This window comes from Onychomys torridus, chromosome 14, assembly GCF_903995425.1.
Source record: "Onychomys torridus chromosome 14, mOncTor1.1, whole genome shotgun sequence".
Classification (NCBI taxonomy): Eukaryota; Metazoa; Chordata; class Mammalia; order Rodentia; family Cricetidae; genus Onychomys; species Onychomys torridus.
The window spans coordinates 56,035,199-56,061,804 of record NC_050456.1 but is presented as its reverse complement, the minus strand read 5'-3'; the positions used below and the strand labels follow the sequence as shown (position 1 = coordinate 56,061,804).

Here is a 26,606-nt window from a genome sequence, read left to right as displayed (position 1 = left end):
AAGATGAAAGCCGCCTTGGCTCGCTGCTGCCACTCACACCTAGCACACATTCCAGAACGTGAATGAATTGCTGCTTACTACTAAATACTCTTTTTACTTCTTTTCTTGTAATATACAGGATTTTGGAGATGGAGGTGCTTTCCCAGAAATCCATGTGGCCCAGTATCCACTGGATATGGGGCGAAAGAAAAAGATGTCAAATGCACTGGCCATTCAGGTGGATCCTGAAGGGAAGATTAAATACGATGCAATTGCTCGACAGGGGCAGTCCAAAGACAAGGTAATCTCTCATTGCTTTTGTTGATTTTTTTTTTTCTTGTTGATAAATATTTTGTGAAGTTTTATTACATTTTGTGGAAATGATAAATCACTTGCCGTTTTGGATTATATAAAAATAGCAGTGAAGTTGGAGCTGGAGAGATGGCTCATTGTATAAGAACATTTGTTGATTTTGCAGAGGACCTGAATTCAATTTCCTAGCACCCACATGTAACTCCAGATCTAGGGGCTCTGTTGCCCTTATGACCTCCAAGGGCACCGGATATGCACGTGGTGCACATACATTATGCAGGCAGAACATACATACATGTAAGATAAATAAATCTTTTTTTTTAAAGCAGTGAAGGTAGGGTTCTAACTAATGGAGCTTGGTGTACACAGGCCCTGGGTTTGAGGCCAGCAGCAAAATCAATAACATTACTATAAAATATAGAGCTGTAAAACATCCTTAGGTTAACTTTGTCACCAGCAGTGACATTGTGCCTTGAAATTCTGCTTAAACTGGTAATAGCTGCAGTCCCCTTTAGAACAGTCCAGCACAGAGCCCAGGCTGGCCTTGAACTCAGATCTTGCCTTCGAACTCCCAATGCTGCAGGCCGTACCCAGCAGTGATAGCTCTCCTACTTTCATACTGCAAAAAGTTATTTCCAAAAGTGCTACCAAACTTGCAAAAGTCAATAATCCCAGACTCCTAAGAAAAATCAGCTTTGTTTTTGGCCTTGTTGGCGATGGAACCCAGAGCCTCACGCATGCTAGGCAGTTGTTCTACATCTGAACTGTGCCTGCTTTTACTTTAGTCTGTATCCAGAATTCCCTCCATATACTTGAGGAATATCTCCACAGATGCTTCATGTCTTTACTCTTTATGTGGTACTAGAGATCCCTGAGCTGTAGCCCCACCTTTTGTTGTTGTTTGGTTTGGTTTTTCGAGACAAGGTTTCTCTGTGTAACAGCTCTATCTGTCCTGGAACTTGCTTTGTAGACCAGGCTGGCCTCTGCCTCCCTAGTGCTAGGATCAGAGATGTGTGCTGCTACCACCTACATCTCCACTTCTTGTTTGAGTAGTTCATTTGGATATAACACAGCCTCCTTTTGCCACCCAGATTCAGTGTCTTAAAGGGTCATCTCAAGACCCACAGTAACAAATAACAAAGGTAATCCCAAAACCCCAATAAAGCTTTAAATAGTCTACTCACAGTGTACCTGCACTCAGCTGAGGAACTGTTCTGAAGTCCCTGCTTTGTCCTGTTTCTCTTGTAAATAATACTGGATAGAAGCAGATTGCCTCAGGATTGATGGTGTCCTCAGGACCTCTTTACCGCTCCTGGCTTCAGTTTGACTCTCTAAAGCAGCGCTTTTCAACATGTGGGTCATGACCCCTTTGGGGGTCAAATGTTAAATCTCCCGCATGTCGTATTTACATTACGATTCATAACAGTAGCAAAATAACAGTTATGAAGTATCAATGAAAATAATTTCAAGCTGGATGTGGTGGCACACACCTTTAATACCAGCACTCAGGAGGCAGAGGCAGGCAGCTCTCTGAGTTCAGGGCCAGCCTGCTCTATAGATCGAGTTTCAGGACAGCCAGGGCTATGCCGAGAAACCCTGTCTCCAAAAACCAAAAAAAGAAAGAGAGAGAGAGATGGGGAGGGAGGGAGGGAGGGAGAGAGACAGAGAGAGAAAGAAAAGAATTTTAGCCGGGCAGTGGTGGTGCACATCTTTAATCCCAGCACTTGGGAGGCAGAGGCAGGCAGATCTCTGTGAGTTCAAGGCCAGCCTGGTCTACAAAGTGAGTTCCTGGAAAGGCGCAAAGCTACACAGAGAAAACCTGTCTCAAAAAACCAAAAAAAAAAAAAAAAAAAAAGAATTTTATGGTCGGGAGTCACCACAACATGAGGAACTGTATTAAAGGGTCGCAACATTAGGAAGGATGAGAACCACTGCTGTGAAGTCATACCCATCATCCATTGTTCCTCCGTTGTGGCTACTGAGCTTTAGAAAAATACAGTCATTTTAATTTTTATCTCTGGTGAGTCCCTGTTCCCTTGAACACCTGTTCCTGTCCACCCTGCCCGGTTGGGAACAGGTGACTCTTCCATATGTTGAGTATGGGTGTGGAAGAAAGCGCCTGTGTATTTTGTGCTTGTCTTTTCCTGTGTCACCTCACGGGCACTAGGTATTTTGTCCTTCACCTGCTGTCCAGTAGGTACTTGCTGTTAGCATTTGAAGGTACTTGCTCTTCTTGTCCGGTCTTCCAAGCTCTCTCTGATACCACTGAGCCTCCTCTCCCCTCTTCACTGTCCTGAAGTTCTTGACAGTGCTCATGTCCGATCATCTGCTGCACCTCCCTTCCCATTTCAGCTTGATGCTCATCTCAGCTAGTTGACCCAGGCGGCTCTCTGGGAAAGGGTGCTAACATGCGTTCTGTTCACAGCACATTCCATATGTTCTAAGGTAGTTTATTTCTGTGGCTGGCTACCCTTGCCTCTCCCAGGCTGTTGATTGTTAGTCTGTGCCCTGCTCAGTTTTCTTTGCCCTTTTATATTACTGTGTATAAGATGCATCTGTGTAGAGTCCGCTAAATAGTACTAAATCACATGCAAACCTAAATGCATAATTTGTAAAGCTTGTGCTTGCTAAGCACTCTACCACTGAACTACCCCATAATTTGTAATTTATACCTGATTATATGTTTGAATTACATAAATGTCTTCCTAATCACCTCTGCCAAAAGTCGGGAAGTTCTGTTCCTTGTTTTATATACATACATAATATACACGCGTAGGTGGGTACGTACATACATACATATCTATTTATTATGCAAGCGGAGCTGAGCCTAGTGGTACACACATGTAGTGCCAGCAGTTATAAGGCTGCAGTAGGAGAGTTGCAGGACAGGTCAGCATCTCTGTTAAAAAGGAAAAAAGAAAAAATTTGAAATTTTAGGCTGACAAGATGGCTCAGCAGGTCAGGGCCCCTGCTGCCAAGCCTGACAATTGAGTTTGATTCCTGAGAGTCACATGGAGAGAATCAAGTCCTGCAAGTTGTACTCTGATCTTGACATACATGCCATGGTACATGTGCACCCACAAACGTGCACATAAAGTAAATAAAATGTTTAAAAAAAATTGTATTTTATAAGTAGTATATTCTGATGGTAAAAGAAACCTGTGGGGAGCCAGATGTGGTGATACATGCCTTCAATCCCAGCAGAAGCATGCAGAGCTCTTGAGTTCCAGGCCAACTATAGACAGGGCTACATAGAGAGACCCTGTCTCTAAAAACAAAACAACAACAACAACAATCCCCATTTATCTATGGTCTTCCTTGCTTTTCTGGTATTTTGTTTGCCAGAGGTAGCAGCTGTAACTGCAGTGATGTATATCTGTCCAGATTCTATTGTGTGTTGGATTGTTAAAACTGGACTGTAGAACTTGTGGCCAAAGAAAAGAACATTTCCAAAGCATTGTCCTTTGCATAATAAAGGGCTTTTGTTTATCATGTAGCCACTAAAACTGAACCCAGAGCTGGTCATTTAGAGGGATCATTCTTGGGTCTGTAAAACACTTTCAGGTTTTGCTTTGTCTTGTGTTTAGCTGAAAGTCGATGGATTGTGTTGCAGTGCATTGAATACATAGCTTTGGTTGAGTAGCTGTCACATCCTTTGGCCTCCTGAGGGGTGCTTCTTGACAGTTCAGAGCTGTCTTGAGAATCATACTGTGTGCAACATGGCTGGTGCTGCCTGTTGAATGCCAGCAGTTCCCTGGCTACCACTGTGTCTTAGCCAGAGTATCCTGTTCGTGTACAGAGCCTTTCAAGGGAAGCCAGAAGAAGCAATACTTCCCTCCCTTGGAAAACCGTGGGCTTTTTGTTCTAGGAGAAAGAGGACTATATACAAAATGGATTTGAGGGGCTGGGGAGATGGCTCAGTGGTTAAGAACACTGGCTACTCTTCTAGAGGACCCAGGTTCAATCCCCAGCACCCACATGGCAGCTCACATCTGTCTATAACTCCAATTCCAGGAGATATGAACTCCCTCACACAGATATACATGTAGGCAAAACACCAATGCACTTAAAGATAAATCGGGGTGGGGGGGAATAAAACTTAAACAAAATGGAATTTTTTTGTTGTTGTTTTTTGTTGTTGTTTTTCAAAACAGGGTTTCTCTGTAGCTTTGCGCTTTTCCTGGATCTGATTCTGTAGACCAGGCTGGCCTCGAACTCACAAAGATCCCACCTGCCTCTGCCTCCCAAGTGCTGGGATTAAAGGCGTGTGCCACCACCACCCAGCCAGAATGGACTTGTTAAAGTATCATCATTCAGGAGACTGGTATGCAGAGACTGGTGTGATGAAAACAGCCTGTTTGATTTTGAGTTTGTACTGTAGTATAGTACAAAGGTTTCTGGTTTATTCCAGAGGAAACTGGTATTCTTTAGGAACAAGGGAGTGCTCACTGAAATATTAATAGTGAAAGAGCCAGGCCATAAATGTTAGTGGTAGGTATAAGAGGGGGAAAAGACTTCATATTTGGGAAAAGTCTAAGGCCATTGATCTCTACATGTAAACGTGCAGTGCATAAGACATTTGCAAGAGAAAACTGCAAGGAAATGTTTCTTGGTGTGCATTTTGATAGAACTTTAGACTTTGGTGGTGTCTTAAAAGCCATGGCGGGTGCGGTTTTCCTTCTGCAGCTGTCTCGTGGAAAGCGTACTGTGCATGATGGCACCTAAAGGGATGTTGTTAACCTCTCCTCTCAAACTCCAACAACTTCAGATGACCCTGTGAGAAAGCCCATGTTATGAATGTGTTTATGTTTGCAGATGACATGGTGGATATGTTGAGCGGCTCACCTTTCAGTCAGTCCTGTTCTTGTCAGGAGAGTAGTCAGATTTTTACATGTATGAATATGTTGCCTGTTTGTATGTATGTGCACCACATGTGTACCTGGTGCCTGTGGAAGCTGGAAAGGATGCCACCATGCCTAGCTTTGCTTTCTCTCTTGATGATTAGAGCTATTTATGTTCATACCTTCAACGGTGTGCTGTAGATCACTCCTCCCAGCCATGTTGCCTACTGAGATATGCCGTGTTTCTTCAGCACATTTTGTTGTCAGGCTGTAGACTGGGAGTTTATAGTTAATTACCACAAAGGAATCTTGCTCCTGAGATGTCCTTCACTCTGTCTTGTAAGATGCTAGCATCTTTTTTTTTTTTTTTTTTTTTTTTTTTTTTTTTTGGTTTTCCAAAACAGGGTTTCTCTGTGTAGCTTTGCGCCTTTCCTGGAACTCGCTTTGGAGACCAGGCTGGCCTTGAACTCACAGAGATCTGCCTGCCTCTGCCTCCCGAGTGCTGGGATTAAAGGCATGTGCCACCACCACCCGGCAGGATGCTAGAATCTTACTGATGCTTGTTTAAAGCATTATTAACTTTGGAGTACCCAAATAAGAAGCAGCAAATGGCTCTTCTGTGCTAAATTAGTATTGAGACTATATTGAACATACATGATGACTACTAGGGAGCCGTTTACTTAGAATCTCCCTGTAATGTCTACTGTGGAAAACTGGGTAAGTCATCACAATCTCAGTGTTCTCCTTTACAGTAGTAGAGAGTTTTCAGTTTGTGGTGGGGTAGGTTTTTCCACCCTGAAGAGAAGTGAGGCTTTTGAGGTTGGCTACTAGCTATGTGGTCCTCATGTACTGCACCTTACACTTCTCTCATCATTGTGTGCTTCTGAGTCCCTCCAAAATGAACACTCGTGAAAGACAGTGTCGTTGATGGCTCACATATCAGTGGTTACACCTGTGCTAAATTCCCAACCCTTCTCAGTCTTCAATAGTAAGATGGACATTTCAGTCTGTAGCTCTGGGAAATCAATACTTTGTATAGAAAGTTCTGAGCCAGGCACTGGTGGCATACTTGTCCCTGCTTACTGGAGGATGAGTCAGGAGGACCCTGGAGCATAGTAGTTTGGGATCAGCCTGGACAGCATGCCCTCTTTTCTGTCTCTCCTCCTCCCACTATCCTACACCTCTACAGTACATTTATTCCTTCAGTTATACAAAAGTCCCTGAATGCCTTCTGTAGACCAGGTACTGTTGCAGGAACCAGAAGTCCATTAGTGTGTATTCTCATTGGTAACTAGTTATGATTTTGCAAGCCTTGTGGGTGGATATGAAGGTTAAATCAGTCTGAATCGCATGCATGCAAGTAGAACCACATGGCATCAAATAATAAGACCTCAGTAAACACAAGCTGTGATGGTTATTTTCGTTGTTTTAGCAGGGTAACTTAGGAAAAAGTGTGGTGTGATAAATGCTTTGAAGAGAGTAGGCAAAGTGCTGAGGTGCAGGGTGATTGGTCTGGGGGTCAGGCAGAACTCAACCAATTTGGAACATAGAGATTTAGAACTTGAAGAACTCTACAGACCCTTGGAACTGGGAAAACTACCTTCTGTTCAAGGAACAGAAGAGCTGTGTGCCTGCGGCGGGAATGTGTGCCTGTAAGCGGGAGAGATGAGGCTGTAGGCACAGCTGGGTTAGAAGTAGCCAGTGTTTCTTGCACTGTTGCTTGAGTAGGAAATTGAGAACAGTTTACATCCCCGGTCAGCTGTTTCAAGAGATGAATGGTAGGTTATGATTTTAGCTTTTAGTGGTTAAGTTGTCTTTGGAAGAAAAAAAAATGTAAAGATCACAGGCATCGGGAATTTTGTTTCCTACTCATAAGTTGCATTAATTATCCTTTAAGATTTGTTTTTATTGTTTGGGTATTGTTATGTTTGTTCCTTTTTGTTTTTGAGACAGGATCTCTCCCTAGGCAGCCCTAACAGGCCTGGAACTTGCATTGTAGACCAAGCTGGCCTCAGACTCACAGAGATGGACTATTTCTGCCTCCCAGGTGCTGGGGTTAAAGGCGTGTACCACCACTTAAAAATTTATTTTTATGCATGTGGAATGTTTGCCTGTATGTGTGTATGAGGGACACATGTGCCTGGTGCCCTTGAAGGCCAGAAGAGAGTATCAGATCCCCTGGAACCAAAGTTACAGACTAGAGTGAGCTACTTTGGGTGCTAGGAACTGAACCTTGGTCTTTTATAAGAGCAGAAAAGAAATTTTTTTTTGAACTGAGGATCGAACCCAGGGCCTTGCACTTGCTAGGCAAGTGCTCTACCACTGAGATAAATCCCCAGCCCCAAAAAATGTTTTTTAACTACCAAGCCATCTCTCCTGTCCCGTAAATTGTTCTTTTTATGTATGTGTGTCAAAGAATGTCTAACAAAAGTATTAAAATCTAGAATATTTGTTAAGTTTCTAGTATCTTTTTTTTCCCTTTAAAGTCTGACGTGTACATTTTAATGAAAATACTAGGGAAATATTGATAACAAGCAAGTTATCTGTTTCAAGAGCCCATCACATTAGGATCAGCCTAAAAGGACGGTGTTGGTTCTGATGCAGTTCATAAAGTCATCCTGAAGTTGAGTATAGAGCAAGTTATGTATTGAGATGATTTGTTTCTATTGTCAATTTCCTATAACCTGGAATCACATGGGAAGGGAGCCCTAGTTGAATATTGTTTAAATCAGGTTGGCCTGTGGGCATGTCTGTAGGGGATTGTCTTGATCATTGATAAAAGCAGACAGCCCGTTGTGGGTGCCACCATCCCCTAGGCAGAGGGTTTCCTCCTCTATGGGAGTCAGGCAAAAGCTGGATGGGAGCAGGCAGCAAAAATGCATTCATTTCTCCCTGCTCCTGACTGGATATAACCTGACTAGCTGCTCGAGTTCCTGCCTTGACTTCTCTCAATAATAGACTCTAACCTGGAATTGTAAGCCAAGTAAATCCTTTTCTCCCCGAGTCTCTTTTGGTCAGGCTGTCACAGAGACTGAGATGAAACTAGGACACACGTATAAATATGTTTTTGTTTTTCTCTTACTCTTATAGAATAAAATATTCTGGGTTTTTTCTTTTCGTTCATGTTCACTTTCCTAGTTTGTGAATAGAATTGATTCAAGAAAGCAGAAACATTATAAATAGGATGAGGTCAGTGGAATTTTCTAGGCCCAGTGAATTTGGAAATTATTTAGTAACCCGACTTAAATTCTGATGAGTTTTTAATCCAAGATAATGGTGCTATAGGCAATTTATATCATCATTAATTTCAAGTCCTAGTGAGCCTCAAAAATAGAGATCACTGATGCATAAGATTTTCTTGGCAGAATATGTTTGGATACTGACTTGATTAGAAGATCTCAAATAATTTAAATGCATGGGGTCAAGGAAAAGTGATCAGCTTGGAGCCAGGGCAGCAATTTGTGTACATATTTTAAGCTCCTTTAGTTTTCAAATCTGAACGACAAAACTGGGTATCCTAAGTGTGTAAATATGCTGAAAGGACATATTGACATCTAGAGTGACTTACTGAGGTTGCTTCTCTCCATTCTGTGTGTTCCTAAGCCTGCTTGTGTTTGAACACTTTAGGTCATTTACAGCAAATACACTGACCTGGTTCCAAAGGAGGTTATGAATGCAGATGACCCAGACCTGCAAAGGCCTGATGAAGAGGCTATTAAAGAGGTAATTAGGAGTTGATATATGCGATTATTTTAGATGACTTTGTGTCCTTATTAATTTCCGACTGCTCGACATGATGCTTCTCATTTCAGATAACGGAGAAGACAAGAGTAGCCTTGGAGAAGTCCGTATCGCAGAAGGTTGCTGCAGCCATGCCAGTTCGTGCAGCTGACAAGCTGGCTCCTGCTCAGTATATCCGGTGTGCACCGTGCTAGACTCTCACCAGCTTACAAAGCCAGTTATGAATGCATTGTCTTAATTAATGACTTTTGAAGCCTATTGACTCTTGTTTGCAGAAGGGGTTTTTTGTTTTTAAGCTTTATTTATTTAGTGTATGAGTGCTCTGTATGTATGCCTGCAATAAATACAGAAGGGGGAATCAGAGAGAAGATGACATTGAATCACTCCCATTATTGATAGTTGTGAACCCTCATGTGGGTGCTGGAAATTGAACTCAGGAACTATAATAGAAGATAAATGTCTACCAAAATCTTGAACTGATTGCACCTTTAATTTTCATCTACTTTATTTAGTTATACACCATCTCAGCAAGGAGTAGCATTCAACTCTGGAGCTAAACAGAGAGTTATTCGGATGGTAGAAATGCAGAAAGACCCAATGGAGCCGCCAAGATTCAAGTAAGTATCTGGCTTCCTGAGTGCCTTAATTAGAGTTTCTATCGCTGTGACGAAGCACCATGACCAAAAGGCAAGTTGGGAAGAACAGGATTTATTTGGCTTACACTTCAGCATTGCTGTTCATCACTGAAGAAAGTCAGGATAGGAACTCAAACAGGGCAGGAGCCCCGAAGCAGGGGCTGACGAAGAGGCCATGGAGGGGTGCTGCTTACTGGCTTGCTTCCCATGGCTTCCTCAGCCCTCCTTGTAGAACCCAGGTCCAACAGCCCAGGGATGACACCACCCTCCATAGGTTGGGCCCTCCCCCATTGATCACTAAATGAGGAAATGCCTTATAGCTGGATCTCCTGGAGACATTTCTTCAACTGAGGCTCCTTCCTCTGATGACTGTAGCTTGTGTTGAGTTGACACAAAACCACCCAGTACAATGAGAATCAAACACATTTCCCACATGTTTGTGAACAGGTGACTAGATAAGCAAACAGTGCATCAGTACCTGCAATATTACTGGGCCAAGTAAAGGAATAAACTGCTACAATAACATAGAGTCTAAAAACAATTGTGCTACATGAAAGAAGCCGGACAAGTAATACAATGTTATGGTTCTGTGTGTAACTCTAGAAAATGGGGTCAGCAGGAAGGCTCAGAGATTAAAGACACTTACTGCCAAGTGCAGTGACCAGAGTTCAGTTCCTGAGACTCACATGGCATCAAGAGAGAACCCACCCCTGCAAAATTGTTCTCTGATCTCCAGACTTCCCAGGGCACATAAACCCCCGACGCGCTATACACACACACACACACTCACAGACAATAAATAATTTTTAAAATTCTAGAAAATGCAATTTTCTCCTTAGTTGTAGACAGGTGAGTAGTGGTTGCCCATGGAGAAGAGAAGGAGTAGGCATAACACATGCAGAGGTTGAGATGACGAGGATGCTTGCTGTCTAGCTTCTGTTACCCGGGTGATGGGATTGCACACTCCTGTTTGGTCAGTCGTATGTCAGTTTGGCCAAGCCGTGAGCATATGCACTGTGCAGTGGTGACCATGTGTGATGAGTGGTGACAGTGACCACTTTTATTAGCTAGCACAGCCAAGCGCAGGGTGCCCATGCGTACTCATCCTCCCAGAAAATTAACATGAGAAGGGAACACTTGGGGCCTGATAACCAAACAGCAGCTGAGGACTTCATGCTCTGATGATTTGTTTTCCTTTGATATATTCTTCAGGATTAATAAGAAAATTCCCCGGGGACCACCATCTCCTCCTGCACCTGTAATGCATTCTCCTAGTCGGAAGGTAATCCTTGCTGTGGTCACATCACCTGTGATTTTGAATTCATAAAGAGCCCCTCTGCCTGTAGGTCCAAGTCACCATGATGGTTAAACCTTTTTCTTTTATAAGAGCAAATACAGACCCAGGTAAGACTACAGAGTGCAGTGTGTTTATGTGACTGTACCACCAGTAACTGGACCTCTGCCTTCAGTGGAGTGCACAGGATCTGGCTGACATCCACAAGTGTGGGTTTTCAGTCCCTTTTAAGTATGGAAAACTACTGACTGGCATTTGTAGTATCTGCAGTCTTCTCTGGCTTTCACGGTAGCTCTCCTGTGGCGAGCGCCCATACACGGGGGCAGTGTGCACTGCTACAGAGACTTAGCTGCAGCCATCTGTTCGTGTCAGTGCATGGGGGGATCTGTTTGGGCTGGAGTCAGACTGTGTAACAGCGGCTCTCCCCTCGCCTGTTTTTCAGATGACTGTCAAGGAACAACAGGAGTGGAAGATCCCCCCGTGTATTTCCAACTGGAAGAACGCAAAGGTGATTTTTCTGTCCCACAGTCTGTTAGTGCCGTCTCATGGGGATTGCTCGGAAGGGGCTTAAGCCGGGGGACATGCCTCACTGCCTCACTTAGCTGAACATTCACAATAAGAAGTTACTACTGGGCCGGGCGGTAGTGGCACAGCCTTTAATCCCAGCATTCGGGAGGCAGAGCCAAGCTGATCTCTGTGAGTTCGAGGCCAGCCTGGTCTACAGAGTGAGTTCCAGGACAGGCACAAAACTACACAGAGAAACCCTGTCTCAAAAAACCAAAAAAAAAAAAAAAAAAAAGAAGTTACTGCTGCTGAGAGTGGAGCTCAGTGGGAGAGCACACATTCACACGGGTGCACCACTAAAGCAGTGGAGACAGCTTCGAAGGATGCTTTCAATTACACACGACATGTTGCTATACTGGGCGCTTGAATGCCATGTAAATCTCTGGCATATCAGAAGCTCATAGAAAAGGAAAAATAAGAGCAAAATACCCTATTGATTGAAGATGTAATTCTTCATGAAGGTCAAATTTCTAGGTTAGAATTATTTCCAGAAAAAATTAAGCCAGTCTCAGAGTCCACATGAGGAAAGAGAACAGAGTTGGAATCCCCAGCTACTCTGCTGTGTTGCCAGGCATGCGTAGTGTTGCATGCTTGTGATCCCTGCACACATGAAACTGAAGCAAGAGGATAACAAGTTGAAGACTCCTGGGACATCACAAGATCCTGTCTAAAAAGCCCTAACAATAAAACTTATGTGTAGCAGAGCATGATGGCACCCCTGAGACAGAGGCAGCGAGTCTGTAGGTTTGAGGCCAGCCTGGTCTAATAGTGAGTTCCAGGACAGCCAGGGCAAACACAAACTCTGTGTATCGCAGTTAACAGCCAGAGCTTCTGGGAGTTAGTAAAAATCTGTAAATATGGGATCCATCTCCTAATTCCTATTCCTTATAGGCTTGGAGTCACTTTGATGGGTGAAGGCAGTAACTTAAAGTTAAATGTTCATCCTTCACTGGAGTGGCTGTCCGATCGACTTCCTTGGGTTCATTCATTCATTTATTCATTCTGTGTAATTCCGTGATGTGTTGAGATGATTCTGAAACACTGGGGACTTTGTTTATGGATTCTTTTAGATGGGAGCTTCTTTTTATTTTTGGTTTAGGGGCCATGGTCTCACTCTGTAGCCTAGAACTTGCTATGTGAGCCAGGCTGATCCTGAACTTATAATCCTCTTACTTCAGCCTCTCAAGTGGGGTTACAGACCTGTACCCCCACACCCAGCCAGCACTGTTTTATGTTAGGAGACAATGGACACAACATTAGTGTTTGGGAGAAGAGTTAGAAATCTGGAAAAACAAAACCAGCCATGAAAGTCTCGTACATGTTGAGCATATTCCCTGGGTGGTAGCAGTTTATCTGCGTTCTTATGACTGTTGGTTTAATCCTGGAGCAGCTGATTGACTGTTGGACAGTCATTTCCTCTTTCTGTGATCCACAGTTGTTAACACACTCACTGTTGCATCATACTGTGGCATTGTAGTCTTAGATCACCCACTTACCGAATCTGAACTTGTCACAGTCACCTCAGCACTGTGGCCCGTCCTCCTCTGTGAGGTGGAAAATGCTGGGGTCCCAGCCTTATGTAGTTACTAGGATGATTAGACAGTGGACTCTCCATCCGAAGCACCTAGTGTTAGTTGTTTTCCGTAACTGTGTAAGAAGAGTGAGAAACCAGTTTGAGTGTTCTCAAATTGGGCATGCACTAGGCTAATGTTCCCTCATGGCTGTAGCTCAGCTGAGCCGACTTGCCTTCTGCTTTGCCTTCAGGGTTACACCATTCCTCTGGATAAACGGCTGGCTGCTGATGGAAGAGGACTTCAGACCGTACACATCAACGAAAATTTTGCCAAACTGGCTGAAGCTCTGTACATTGCTGATCGGAAGGTTGGTCATTTAGTTTGCCGAATGTTCTGTGAGCCCACACCTGTTCACCTCAGGTGCTGGAGAGACACTAACTTGTGTGTGCTGGTGACAGCAGGGGCTAGGTACAGCTCTGTACAGAGCTGTACCCAGCAGTGGTGACCCCTGGTCCTCTCGGCACGCAGAGTGGAGACTGCTAGATCCTGTTCTACACTGCATAGTTTGGTTGTATTTTAGATGTAGATGATCCCCAAAGGGACGGTTGTGGGGAAAGATAGGGAAACATTCTGATTAAATGTTGCATAAAGTGGCATTAATAGTATTGACTATTGATATTACAAATAAGTGCTGTATTAATATGCACACACACACACACACACACACACATACAAATAAGTGGGTTCTTGCTTTTTGTTTTTTTCCTCAAGTCTTTCAGATGTAGACTAAGGTTTTGTCTTAAGGTGAAGTCAAACTTACATTTTTGATGGGTTTTTGGTTTTGTTTTTAATATTTACTTATTAGATATAGTGTTCTGCCTGCATGCATGCTTGAACACCAGAAGAGGGAACCAGATAACATTATAGATGGTTGTGAGCCACCATGTGGTTGCTGGAAATTGAACTCAGGACCTCTGGAAGAACAGCCAGTGCTCTTAAACTCTGAGCTATCTCTCCAGCCCAGGGTTTTAGTTTTTTTAAGGCAGGATCTGACTAAAGTCTTTCAAATGTAGGCGAAAGTTTCATCTTAAGATGAAGTCATACTTAATTTTTGGTAGGTTTTGGTTTTTTTGAGGCAGGATCTGAGTTTCAAGTTCAGGCTCTGCTGGAACTCATTGCAATTCTTCTGCCTCAGCCTCCTGAGTTCTAGATTGCAGGTATGTCGTACCATGTCCAGCTACATTTATTTACCTATTTACTTACATTTTGAGACTGGATCTTACTGTGGTTCAGTCCATTTTATTTTTGGGACTGGATCTCTCTACATAGCCCTGGCTGTCTTAGAACTCACTCTACAGACCAGGCTGACTTCAGACTCAAGAAACCCACCTGCCTTTGCCTCCCGAGTGCTGGAGTGGATGGCATGTGCCACTGTGCCCAGCGGATGGTTTTGAACTCATAGACTTAGATGATCTTATTTGTGCTGGGATTACTTGTGCTCGATGCTATGCTCAGCCCATACCTCATTTTTAGATTGTTTCTGAGAAAGCATTAGTGATATGCTAGACTTACAAAGTCAGTTGGGGTCTCTATAGTTGCAGCTGTCACAGCATTCTGCAGAGACAAAAAGCCAGCCTTCCAGAGTCTTAGTCCCTCCAGCACTGACAGATAAGAAGACATCTGTAATTCTTTCCCTTGGCAGACTCCAGGAAGGAGTTTGAATATAACTGTAAATATTTATCCTGTGGTCTGTTACACTTCACATCTCACTTCACTACACAGGCGCGTGAGGCTGTGGAAATGCGAGCCCAAGTGGAGAGAAAGATGGCTCAAAAAGAAAAGGAGAAACATGAAGAGAAACTTAGAGAAATGGCCCAGAAAGCCAGAGAGAGGAGAGCTGGGATCAAAACTCATGTGGAAAAAGGTACGACAGTCTCATTTTGGAACTTAGGTGGTGAACAATGTATATCTCATTTTAGAATATCTCCGTGCATTGTGTGTTGGGGGTGGGTGTGTTTTACAGCAAACAAAAGTAGTGTGTATGTATAAGAAAATAATGTAGAAGTGTGGTGTGACCTCCTTCCTTACTAAACTGAAGTAGAAAAAAATGAAGTACATATTTGAAAAGAGTCTTCCATATGGAATTACACTAGAAATTCTTGGTTTTCATCAATATTCAGTTGGTCCTCTCTATCCCTAGGGCCCTCAACCTCAGACTAAACTAGTTATGGATTGAAAGTATCTAGGTTGGGCAGTTAGCATCTGTATCCAAACTGTGCAGGCTTGTTCCTGCCATTTCCTAGAAAATATGGCCTGTCAGATGTGTGTATAGCATTTTTATGTAAGGGACTTGTACCCATCAAAGTATACATGAGGGACAATTATACTTTAAAAAATATATATATATTAGAATAGCCTGGCTATCCTGGAACTTCATATATAGACCAGGCAGGCTTCAAACTCAAAAGATCTGCCTACCTCTGTCCACTGAGTGCTGAGGTTAAAGGCATGCACCACCACAACCAGCCTCACAGTTACACCTTTCAATTTACATTATTGCTATTGATAGGCTTTATCAATTTTTAGGCCCATTGTGATTTTCTTAAAATTTAGAAAGAAAATATAAATTCCCAACTAAGTCATTTTGCCAACATTGTAAAATAATCTGAAGTTTTACTGATTTGTACACTAATGTATCTTGTAGTCATTAAAATTGCCAGTGTTTTCTGACTGGCTTTATTGAGTGATTGATATTAGTGTATCAAGTCTGTTATGAGGGGAAGGTGAATTTTTAATTCACAGGGTTTCTCTGTGTAGCCCTGGTTGTCCTGGAACTGGCACTGTAGACCAGACTGGCCTCATACTCAGAGATCTGCCTGCCTCTGCCTCCCAAATGCTGAGATTAAAGGATTCTGCCACAATAGTTCTACAGAATTACAGTGAATTCGTAATTGTAATCAGAAAAGCTGTGAGGATATGGCTCGGTTCATTCCAAGCACCCAGTGTGTGGCATTCTTTTTTAGACAGATCTTCAGCCAGATACAACAATCAACTTCAGTAAACAGAAAGACAAGGAAAGGTCATCTTCACCCTGTGTGGTGGGGTATGACTGTAATACTGACACCTGGGGGTTTGAGATGGGAGGATTGCAGGTTCATGACATGATTGGTCTTCATGGTGTTCCAGGCCAGCCTGAGCTACATAGATTCTGTCTCAGAAAATCAGGAGAGAAAAGGAGACAGTTATTTTTCTTGTTGTTTTATCTGAAGGGAAAAAAAAGATGGGTTTTTTTCCTCGTTTATTTTTTTCTAATCACATGGTAGTACACCTCTACTCCCAGCACTGAGGAGGCTGAGACAAGAAGATGGAAAGTTTGTGGACAGCCAGAGTCACTTAGTAAGAGCCTATGTCAGGAAAAAAAAAAAAAAAAAAAAATTAAAGAAAGCCAATCCCAGCACTCAGGAAGTAGAGGCAGGCAGATCTCTGAGTTCGAGGCCAGCCTGGTCTACAGAGCGAGTTCCAGGACTACACAGAAAAACCCTGTCTCAAAAAAAAAAAAAAAAAAAAAATCAATTAGCATTACTGAATTTTCTTCTTCACCTGTATGCTCACCTCAGTCCAGCTTTCTATTTAGGTGCATTTCAAGTAAATTGAAGGCAGCTGACATAAGAGTCCACAGTCCACAAACTAACTGGATTTAAATTGACTGCAGGTAACCTTAGAAGACTGAGTGTGATCACAAGTAATCGTGCACACCTGTAATCCCAGCAGCAGGGAAGTGGGGACAGGAAGATCCAGAGTTTCAGGCTAGCGTCAGCCATATAGCGATACCCTGTCTCAAAAACTAAAAAAATACGGCATTTTCTAAGGTTAAAGAAGCTCTTGTACAAAAATCTGAATAGCTAATGCGGTGACGATGTAATTTTTCAACTGTGTCCACAGAGGATGGAGAAGCGCGAGAAAGAGATGAAATCCGTCATGACAGGCGGAAAGAGAGACAGCATGACCGGAACCTATCCAGGGCGGCACCTGATAAGAGGTGGGTCACTAGCTGGCATCGCTGCAAGTTAGGAAAAGGGGCATTTTGAGTTTTTGAGCTTGGTAATAAATTAGCAATTAACTTTGTCTTGACAGAATTGACTCTCCCTGGAAGGCAACCTGCCCTGCCATCACCTTGTAGGACTAGTATTTAGTATGGAGAATAGTCGGGATAGGAAAAGGGAATCAGAAGGAGAGACTGGAATTATTTTGATGTGTGCTTTCCTATTCAGGTGGTGGGATGAGCTGGTTGTGTGCCTGTGTGTAGACAGAAAGCCAGCTGTCATAGCCTTAGTGGCATCCTTTCTATGCCAACTACTGTGCCTAGTACAGTAGGAAGTTTTAAAAGAAGATTCTGGACTTCCATGAGTAGTTTGTTTTAAAATTCAGAACAGAGCTTTATACAAATGGGAAAGATTTACAAAAATGAAGTGGGACCCATGTATAGGGACATAAGGTAGAAATCAGGGAAATTTGAGATTCACTAATGGCTGAGGACTTCTATTGTTTCAAAGTCCAGAAAATGCTGTGCTGCAGAGGTGGAATTCGGGGTTCAGGTCAAGTGCAAATATGAAATACTTTGTGTATGAGCAATTTTCCATGCTCTGGTTATCCTAGGAGTTGATATCTTAAATCATCTGCCTTGTTTAATTGGCATATTTCTTCTCTCTGGATAAGTTTAGTTGGGGAAGCAGAAATTGAACCCATGTAGAAGAGAGAGGAATGAGAGAAGTATGCACATGGTCAGAGAGTTGGGGACTTGCTACATTGTGAAGGACAGTGGCTCTGTACAGAAATAGGGCTTTTCAAACCAGTAAAGTGGCTGTGAGAATTGAGGACACAGAAAAGCTGTGAACTTGTAATTGGATGAAAATAAAATTGTCTACAGAAATATTTTAAGACGTGAGCATTGTAAAGTGGTGACAGTTACCATGGTTTCATTGAGATGCTGATTGCATTTATACTAAAACAGCAGAGGAATTAGTGTAATGTCAAAAGCCATACAGAAAAATCTAGTCATTGTCATGTTTTCCTCAGCACCCTGGTAGGATAAAAATTACTACATATAGTTAGGTCAGGGCTCAGTGCAGCCTGCTGAAAAGGACTGATGGTATGTGGTGCATTCATTTGCATCCAAGAACCAGTCTCTTGTGTGGACTCCTGCCTACCTTCTTGAGTCGTGCAGCTGAAGTTCTGTAAGAGCTGCTGATGTGATTGTGCAGCTGAAGTTCTGTAAGAGCTGCTGATGTGATTGTGCGTTATCTGAGAATGTATGCTCATGCGACAGAAACATACCATACTCATTTCCTTTGCTTCTGAAAGTGGTTGTATTTATATTGCATATATTCATCTTGTCTGTAAAATGTGTTCAGTTAGTGACTGTGTATTTGAAATAGGTCAAAACTGCAGAGAAATGAAAATCGAGATATCAGCGAAGTCATTGCTCTTGGTGTGCCCAATCCTCGCACTTCCAATGAAGTTCAGTATGACCAAAGGCTCTTCAATCAATCCAAGGTATGAGGAACTTAGAAAACAGCTTTGTCTTGGACATTGTAAAGATGTCTTTCCTCTCAGTAAAGTACATACTTCAGATTTGGATTAGCCAAGGGTATGCCAGAGTAGTGACAGGGAAAATTCGGACATTGCATGTTTTCACAAAAGTGAAAGTTGGACATGGTAGCCCATGTTTTTATTCCTTTTTGGAAGCTGGACAGGAAGATAAGAGTTCAAGGCTAGCCTGGACCTGGAACACTTCTGATTGTGACTTCTTAAAATTGGCTGTGATCCGAAGCGCTGGTAAACAATGAGAGGAATTGGGTGAGGAGACTAGATAACTGCTGTGTCTAGTCTCCTCTTTATCTATTACTTTCTCATAATTTTTTTGTTTTTTGAGACAGGGTTTCTCTGTGTAGCTCAGGCTGTCCTGGAACTCACTCTGTAGACCAGGCTGGCCTCCCAAGTGCTGGGACTAAAGGCTTACACCACCACCTCCATGCTTATCTTTTGTTTCTAAAACAGCTGGTTTCCTATAAAAGCACCTCTTGGGTAATTTTTGTTTGTTTAGTTTTATAGCACCATTGATTTGAAAAATTTTTAGAATGATGCTTTAGAGCTGGGAATGTAGCTCATTTGGCAGAGTGCTTGAAGCCCTGAGTTTGATCCCCAGGTTTATGACATAAACCAGGTGTGGCAGGTCTGTCTGTAATGGAAGGTAAATTTGGAAGGTAGAAGCAGAAAGATCAGGAGATCGAGGTCAGCCTGAGGTGCATGGGATCCTGTTTCAAATATATATATAAACAAAGCTATGGAGCTGGATTATTAACGTAGTAGACTGTCAGGAAATCACATTTCTAGTATTGGTTATAATTAACCAGTCTACAACAATTTAATCACCTATTGTTGACTAATAACTTCCCATAAGTCAGTGAGATCAAAGATATCTTTGCCTCTGCCCTCAAAGAACCTTCTGTTGAGTGTGCATACATGTACAGTGTAGTGTGAATGTTTCCTGGGTATAAAACTTTGACTTGATGGTTTTAGAAGATAGGGAGATAGCATTTGAGTAAGTGCTTCTGAATAATAGTCACTCTTTTTGATACTTTTTATATTCCTGGCATTGTTCTAACTATCTCAGTCCTTTAAAACACTTTGTGGGAGATGGGTATAAAGCTGTATTATTTTCATTTTTGTTTATTTTTCCATTTTCACTTATATGCATGTTTGCATGTGTAGGCACACATGTGTACATGTATGTAAGGCCAGACATTGATGTTGGGAATTGTCCTTTATCACTTTTCCTCCTGCCTTATTCGCTGAAGCTGGGATTGCATCTTCAGAGGATGGAGTTACAGGCAAGGTTCCATGCCTGCCTGTCATTTTCATGGGTCCTAAGGATCCAGTCCTCATGCTCATGGAGAAAGCGCTTCAACACTGAGCCATCTCCCCAGTCCCCAGTTATGTTTCATAGATAATTGGGACGAGGTTAGGTCATTGATGGAATTCAGAGTCAACCCTGACTGCTTTGATGCCAAAGCTTTTTGAAGTTGGGTGGAATTTTTAAGATTTTGAGAGCCTAGTTGTCTTGTGCTTTGATGGTGTTCTCAGGCAGCTGAGGTGACATTTCTCAGCATTACTGTCAAGTACCTATAGTAGAATCCTTCAACTTTAATGGCATTGCTAGTCAGTTTTTAAAAATTAGTTTTTGAGAATTTCATACAATTAGATTTGACCATATTCACGCCCTCTCTTCAACTCCTCACACCTTCCTTTACACACCCAACGTTATGTCCTTTATCTTATGGCTAGTCAAAGCTTTTGTTGTTTGAGTCAGGGTCTTTACTTAGTTCTGGCTCTCTTAGAACTTGATATGTAGACCATAGCCAGTTTAATCAAACTTTTTAGTGAATACCTTAATTTAATACTAAGTTTCTAGGTAAGGACTCAAATGTGTTTGAACAAGTTTATGTAACTTAAATGTTGCAGTTGGGATATTTTTGAAAATTATCTGTAAACTTGGAAGTGTTAATTCCTCACAAGTATTTAGATAAATACACATTTTTGTTTAGTGTCATTTATCTTTCCACAGGGTATGGACAGTGGATTTGCAGATGGAGAAGATGAAATTTATAATGTGTATGATCAGGCCTGGAGAGGCGGTAAAGATATGGCTCAAAGTATCTACAGGCCAAGTAAAAATCTGGACAAGGATATGTATGGTGATGACTTAGAGACCAGGATAAAGACCAACAGGTACCAAAACAGACAGTTGACTGTCCTGTTACACCAGTAAAACAAAGGTAGTTCATGACCTCTTCTCTTTCTCCCCTAGATTTGTTCCTGATAAGGAGTTTTCTGGTTCAGACCGTAGACTGAGAGGCCGAGAGGGACCAGTTCAGTTTGAGGAAGATCCTTTTGGTTTGGACAAATTTTTGGAAGAAGCCAAACAGCATGGTGGTTCCAAAAGACCCTCTGATAGCAGTCGCCCTAAGGAACATGAGCATGAAGGCAAGAAGCGGAGGAAGGAGTAGATAGGCCTCTCTTCAGAGCAAATGAACTCTTATTCAACAACCTAATGATGCGAGTCATTGGGAAACCCTTTGTAAATGATCAGGATAAAAACCAAATCTGGGCAATAGATCCCAGCACTACTTTTTATTCCAGGGGATGAGGGGTTGAATATTCTACTTTGGATTAGTTTTTTTTTAAAGAATGGGTTCTGTTTGTGCTTCTCCCATCGTGCAGCACTTATAAGAAATACTGCCCTACACAGAATGAAGACCACTTCCTTGTGTGTGACACCTACTAATCCAGGGGTACTATTTTGTGTAAGAACTTTATTACCCCAAAAATGGTGAGTAGGATAATGTCCGCATATTGGAACTATGCCACCAAACGTATTGCCCTGTTGTGCTGTTTGACCTTGCAGTGGGGAAACTAAGGTCTTGCTTAGTGCAGCTCTTGTTTCAAATAAAAACATTGAGAAAAAGCCAATGTTTTTGACTTTTATTTACTGGCTAAGACAATAATCATCTCAGAAGTCTTTCTCTTCATCAGATGTTTGAGCCTCTTCTTGCAAAACCCTTGGTTTCTGAACTTGAACATGGATCTGTAGGGTGGGAAAGCACTGTATGAAAGTAATGCTTCTCAAACATTAAAAGCAGAAGTTGCCTATTTGTGAGGATACCATTTTATTAGAGATTCAGGTGGGTGGTGTCTTCCCTCTGGTAATCAACTAAAACTTCTTCCTCTGGGGGAAAGGCAAGATGTCAACCCATCTATCTGCCTACACTGCTGTTTCCACATGTCTGCATTATGTACACCAGGACAAACTGTCCGAGGGTCTTCCATGGGGATGGACGCTCAGTGGAGCATGTGCTTCTCTTATGTGTAGCACTCTGGATTCAAGCCCTAGCACCCAAAATAACAGGCTCTTCATGTACTTTCCTCAGCGACCTTATAGGACAACAACTACTTTTTAAAAAGTGACATGGAATAAATGTCAATAGAAATACTTACCTTTACCCCATCAATAATGTGATTTTCCTGCTGTAGTGCATTCTGAAGTTCTTCCTTTGAAGAAAACTGAACCCAACCCATGCCTCTGTGAAAGCCAGTCTCTTTGTCCTAAAAGTGAAAATTTAAAAGAAAAGGATTAACTAAGAACTTGATAAAGTTTCCATTAGCTCCACCTAGATAAAGCTACCAACTTTTTCATTCACCAGAATTAGATCACAGACAATGCATATCAGTAACCCTTATGTACATACCTTCCTGGTGCCCCAAGGCTAAATCCTAGCATGATTCTGCTTGTCTACTGGCAATAGAGGAAATAGGAACAAAGCTTTCCATATCTTTCTAGATGCAGATCAGAAGAACAGTGCACTTAATATAGTCAAAAGGTCTAGAAACAAACCACTAACAGTCAAAGGGAATGGACCACTGAAGTACTCATTTCATTTTTTCCTTGTTTCTAATGAACTATTTACTATGAGCTGGAAAAAGCTCCAAACTTAGATGCACCTGGTCATTTCTGAGACAATGAACTTTGTCACCACTACCTCTGTCATCGTATGCTTAGTTTTGTTTATGTGCCTGTGTAAATGTATGCCATATGTCCATGGGTAACCATGGAGTCCAGAATATGTAACTTACTAAGACAAAATATGGGCTAGTGGCAGCGGTGCACACCTTTGATCCCAGCACTCAGGAGACAGAGCCAGGTGGATCTCTGTGAGTTCGAGGCCAGCCTGGTCTATAGAGCGAGATCTAGGACAGGCACCAAAACTACACAGATAAACCCTGTCTAGAAAAAAAAAGGGGAAAAAATATGGCAAACAATAAGACACAGCTTCCCCAATCAGGTTATATGGCAAAGGGAAATGGGCTATCACCAGTATGATGTTATATGTGACCATCTTAACACACTGGTGGCACATGCTTGTAAGCCCATCATTCAAAACAGAGAAAATTGTGAGTTCAGGAATAGTAATTTTGAGGACAGCTTGAGCTACATAGTGAGGTCTTAACAACAAATTTTAAAAGAATTTTGCCAGAGGCTGGAGAAATTGTTCACTGTTAAGGGCACTGTTGCTATTCCAGAAGACCCGAGTTCAGTTCCCAGAACCAATGCTGGCTTCTGGAGATGCTACACACACATGGTGCACAGGCATACATGCAGGCAAAGCACTGTAGCAGGAACCTTAAATGGTTTTATTAATAAAATCAAACCTGAGGCCAGTTATTGGGGTGAATGCTGGAAGATCAGAGAAGCAGAACAAGCCACAGCTACCTCACTTCGCCAGTTCCTCAGCGTCTTATTTCCTCAGAGTGGAAGCCTCTGAGTCCTCATCCATGAATCTCAGCTAAACTGTGCTGCTCCAAAGCCTGAATGCTTAACCCACCAAATGCTTCTAGTTTCTTGTCTTCACGCCTTGTATATCTTTCTACTTTCTGCCGTCACTCCCTGGGATTAAAGGTGTGTGTCACCATGCCTAGCTGTTTCTAATGTGGCCTTGAACTCAGAGATCCAGAGGTACTTCTGTCTCTGGAATGCTAGAATTAAAGGTACATGCTACCACTGCCATTGTGACTGTCCTGTTCTCTGACCCCAGATAAGTTTATTAGCTTGCACAATATTTCGGGGAACACAATACCACCACAAAGCACCCATACAATAAATACAATTTAAAAAAAATAATTTTGCCAAGTACCTAGGGGATCTTGGAAGTCACACTTTCCCCCTTTCTGAACCTCTGATGAAGCCTCAACCTACATCTCTGAAACCTTAAGCAGAGATCCCAGCTAAGTTGTAGCCATGTGTTGTGTTTAGCCACTATGCTTAGGACAGTATTATGCAACAATAAAAGTTAACTTAAATGTCTATGATACACTGAACAAGGACAGCCTCAGTAGACATGCTAACCTGAAAGGAGGGAGGGTCAAGAGGCCCTGACCCTCAGAAAATAACTACAGACAACTGAGGAATGCTGAGAGCAGGACAAACAGTTTTCCTCAGGGACATACACCAATTGGTTATCCAGTACTGAACAGCCAGCCCTGAAAACATACACAAACAACGTTACACAGACTGAGCAGGTTCACACGTACACTCACACCAATGAAAAGAAAAAGATACCAGCCAGGTGGTGCATGCCTTTAATCCCAGCACCTGGAGGCCCTGGAGGACAGAGGCAAGTGGATCTCTGAATTCAAGGTCCACCTAGTCTACAGAGTGTTCCAGGACAGTCTGGGCTACACAGAGAAACCCTTGAAAAGAAATAAGAGGAAAAAAAGATAGCATGAATTTGAAAAAGAGTAAGGGGTGGCCAAAGGATACATGGGAGGGGTTTGAAGAAGGAAATTATGCAGGGGCTAGAGAGATGGTTCAGAGGTTAAGAGCACTGGCTGTTCTTCCAGAGATCCTGAGTTCAATTCCCAGCAACCATATGGTGGCTCACAACCCTCTATAATGAGAACTGGTGCCCTCTTCTGACGTGCAGGCATACATGCAGGCAGAACACTGTATACATAATAAATAAATCTTTTTTAAATTGTTAAAAAGGAAATTATACAATTTTAGCATAATTTGTTTGTTTTGTTTTTGGATACAGGGTTTGCCTGTGTAGCCCTGGCTTGTCATAAAACTCACTCTATACACCAGGCTGGCCTCCAGCTCAGAGATCCGCCTGCCTATGCTTCTTGAGTGATGGGATTCAAGTCATGCACCACCTCCACCACCAGCTAAAAAATTTTTTTAATTAACCATCTGTGATAAAGTATTGTATGCTTTAATCAGTATCACCCACAAGTTTATCAACAGATTTTCTGAGAGTTTCATTCCATTAGCTAATGTATTTTAAATGCTAATAAAAGAAATCAAGAATTAAATGATAACATTTTTTTTTCTCTTCTGGCAGTCTGAGTCTGAGGATCAAACCCAGAGCCTCATACATGAGGCAAGTGCTGTACCACTGAGATATGTCCCCTCCCCACCCCCAACAGTTTTTTTGTTAATGTTTTAATACTCACAAAAGGTACATTACATCTTTTTATATGGCCAAACTGACCAAAGTGTTCTCTCAGCTCACCTGTAAGAAAGAGAAAGCATATTAAAATAAGTTTGTGTATCTTGCATTCGCTATTGTAGATTATAGATAAAAATCAGAAAGAGCCCAGAGTTCCTGAACTTCTTTGCATTCCCTAAGTCTTAAGATTCCAAAAGCTACAGGATTGACTGTTGATGTAAAACACCAGATCTGGAGGTGTGATGGGGACATGGACAGATAAACGGCTGGCAGTAGGGTTCAAAAATGCCTGCAGTTCCAGCTCTTGTGGATCCAATGCCACCTTCTGTACTACATGGAGAAGAAGCTTTATTCACCTGCACATATCCACATAGACATATATACATATAAATAAAAACTAGATCTGCAGCTGACAGGAATCAAAGGTGGTGATTTTAGAACTAACTAACCCTCTATTGTCAGACTAGTCTTCTTCCCTGTACTTCAATTTTAACCATGCAGATAACTAGCACTAGTTAAGTACGTACACCCTAGCATAAATCTACTGAGTTTACACATCAAACTCTTTTAATCCTTTTTCCATTTCGATGTTGAGGTATTACTGATTCCACTTTCTGGAAAATTAAACAGGCTCTCTTGTAAGACCCTTTCCCATATGATTAACTTAAGTAATCCGGATTATACAACTATTAAAATGAGTAGTTTGGAATTCTAACCCAAGCAGTCTGACTTCAAAGTCCACTTCTCAACCACAAAATACAACCTCCACCTATATGCTGGCCAGAGACCTCACTAGCAGATCAAATTCACACACTGCAACTTTACTCTTCATCTTCTCTCAGTTTGCGCCTCCTAAATTCTAAAAGCACAAGTCTATTCCAGGAATCTGGAATGTATATCTTTCTCCTAAAGCCAGCTCGAAAGCTGTCAATTTTATCTTGAAAAACTACGTGCTTCTGACCCCTCCCCCTTTACCAGTTCCCTAGTCCAAGTTTTCATCTTTGAGCGGAATGAGATCTCCTCTTCTCTCGTCTTCACCCCTACATTCTTGCCACTTTAAAGCCAAGCTCCCCTGAGGTCAAAATAGCTCCCTCTGGATTGTAAATGTCCAAGGAAGCAAATAATAAATCTTTCCACCAAATCATTCCAAATCACTGGGTAAGGTCGATTCGCACCCTGAAAGTTGTGGGGTGTTTTTTTGGGGGGGTGGGGGGAGGTATCCCTGAACAGTTAAAAGGAAACAAAATTTTCCGCGCAGTGACTTGCTCACGAGCAAACCACTTGTGCTCGCTTCAAAAAAGGATCAGCATGGCCTCTGCTCAAGGATGACTCGCAAATCTGCGAAGCGTTCCGTTTAAAAAGATAAAATACAAGTAAATTTTAAAAAAGCAAACCACCTGACTTAACCCATCTACCATGCTGACTTAAGTTCTCTCAAGGTTTTACGAGTCAGTTAAACATAACATAAAAATTGCGCCCTTCATCTCCACCACTCACTCGCGGCCGCGGTCCAAGGAATTTTTCTGATAAAAGCAATATGCCGACCAGCACGCGTTTGCTGCGCCATTGCCCGACCCACGGCGGAGACCGCCATCTTAACACCTGAATGAATCGAGACCTGGGGTCGTGACCCCGGAAGGGCCTCTCGGATCCCGAGCTGTGAG

General features: G+C 42.3%; 2 protein-coding genes across 2 annotated transcripts in view; one reads left to right on the top strand and one right to left on the bottom strand.

The window, feature by feature from the left end:
- Nucleotides 1–21,417, top strand: part of Snw1 (SNW domain containing 1) — a 30,510-nt gene extending 9,093 nt beyond the window's left edge. The window contains exons 3-14 of the mRNA XM_036205720.1: nt 119–280; nt 8,760–8,855; nt 8,945–9,051; nt 9,386–9,490; nt 10,721–10,790; nt 11,245–11,310; nt 13,131–13,247; nt 14,663–14,804; nt 16,823–16,919; nt 18,316–18,433; nt 20,505–20,668; nt 20,748–21,417. Of these exons, the coding sequence (XP_036061613.1) occupies nt 119–280; nt 8,760–8,855; nt 8,945–9,051; nt 9,386–9,490; nt 10,721–10,790; nt 11,245–11,310; nt 13,131–13,247; nt 14,663–14,804; nt 16,823–16,919; nt 18,316–18,433; nt 20,505–20,668; nt 20,748–20,946 (1,443 nt within the window). The 3' untranslated portion in view covers nt 20,947–21,417. The remainder of the gene's footprint in view (nt 1–118; nt 281–8,759; nt 8,856–8,944; nt 9,052–9,385; nt 9,491–10,720; nt 10,791–11,244; nt 11,311–13,130; nt 13,248–14,662; nt 14,805–16,822; nt 16,920–18,315; nt 18,434–20,504; nt 20,669–20,747) is intronic.
- Nucleotides 21,407–26,584, bottom strand: LOC118595341 (SRA stem-loop interacting RNA binding protein). The gene is made up of 4 exons (XM_036205721.1): nt 26,440–26,584; nt 24,947–25,005; nt 21,935–22,042; nt 21,407–21,524 (listed from the first exon to the last, which is right to left on the bottom strand). The coding sequence occupies exons 1-4, from the start codon at nt 26,534–26,536 to the stop codon at nt 21,450–21,452; spliced, it is 339 nt and encodes a 112-aa protein (XP_036061614.1). The 5' UTR covers nt 26,537–26,584; the 3' UTR covers nt 21,407–21,449.
- Nucleotides 26,585–26,606: the final 22 nt, after the last annotated feature.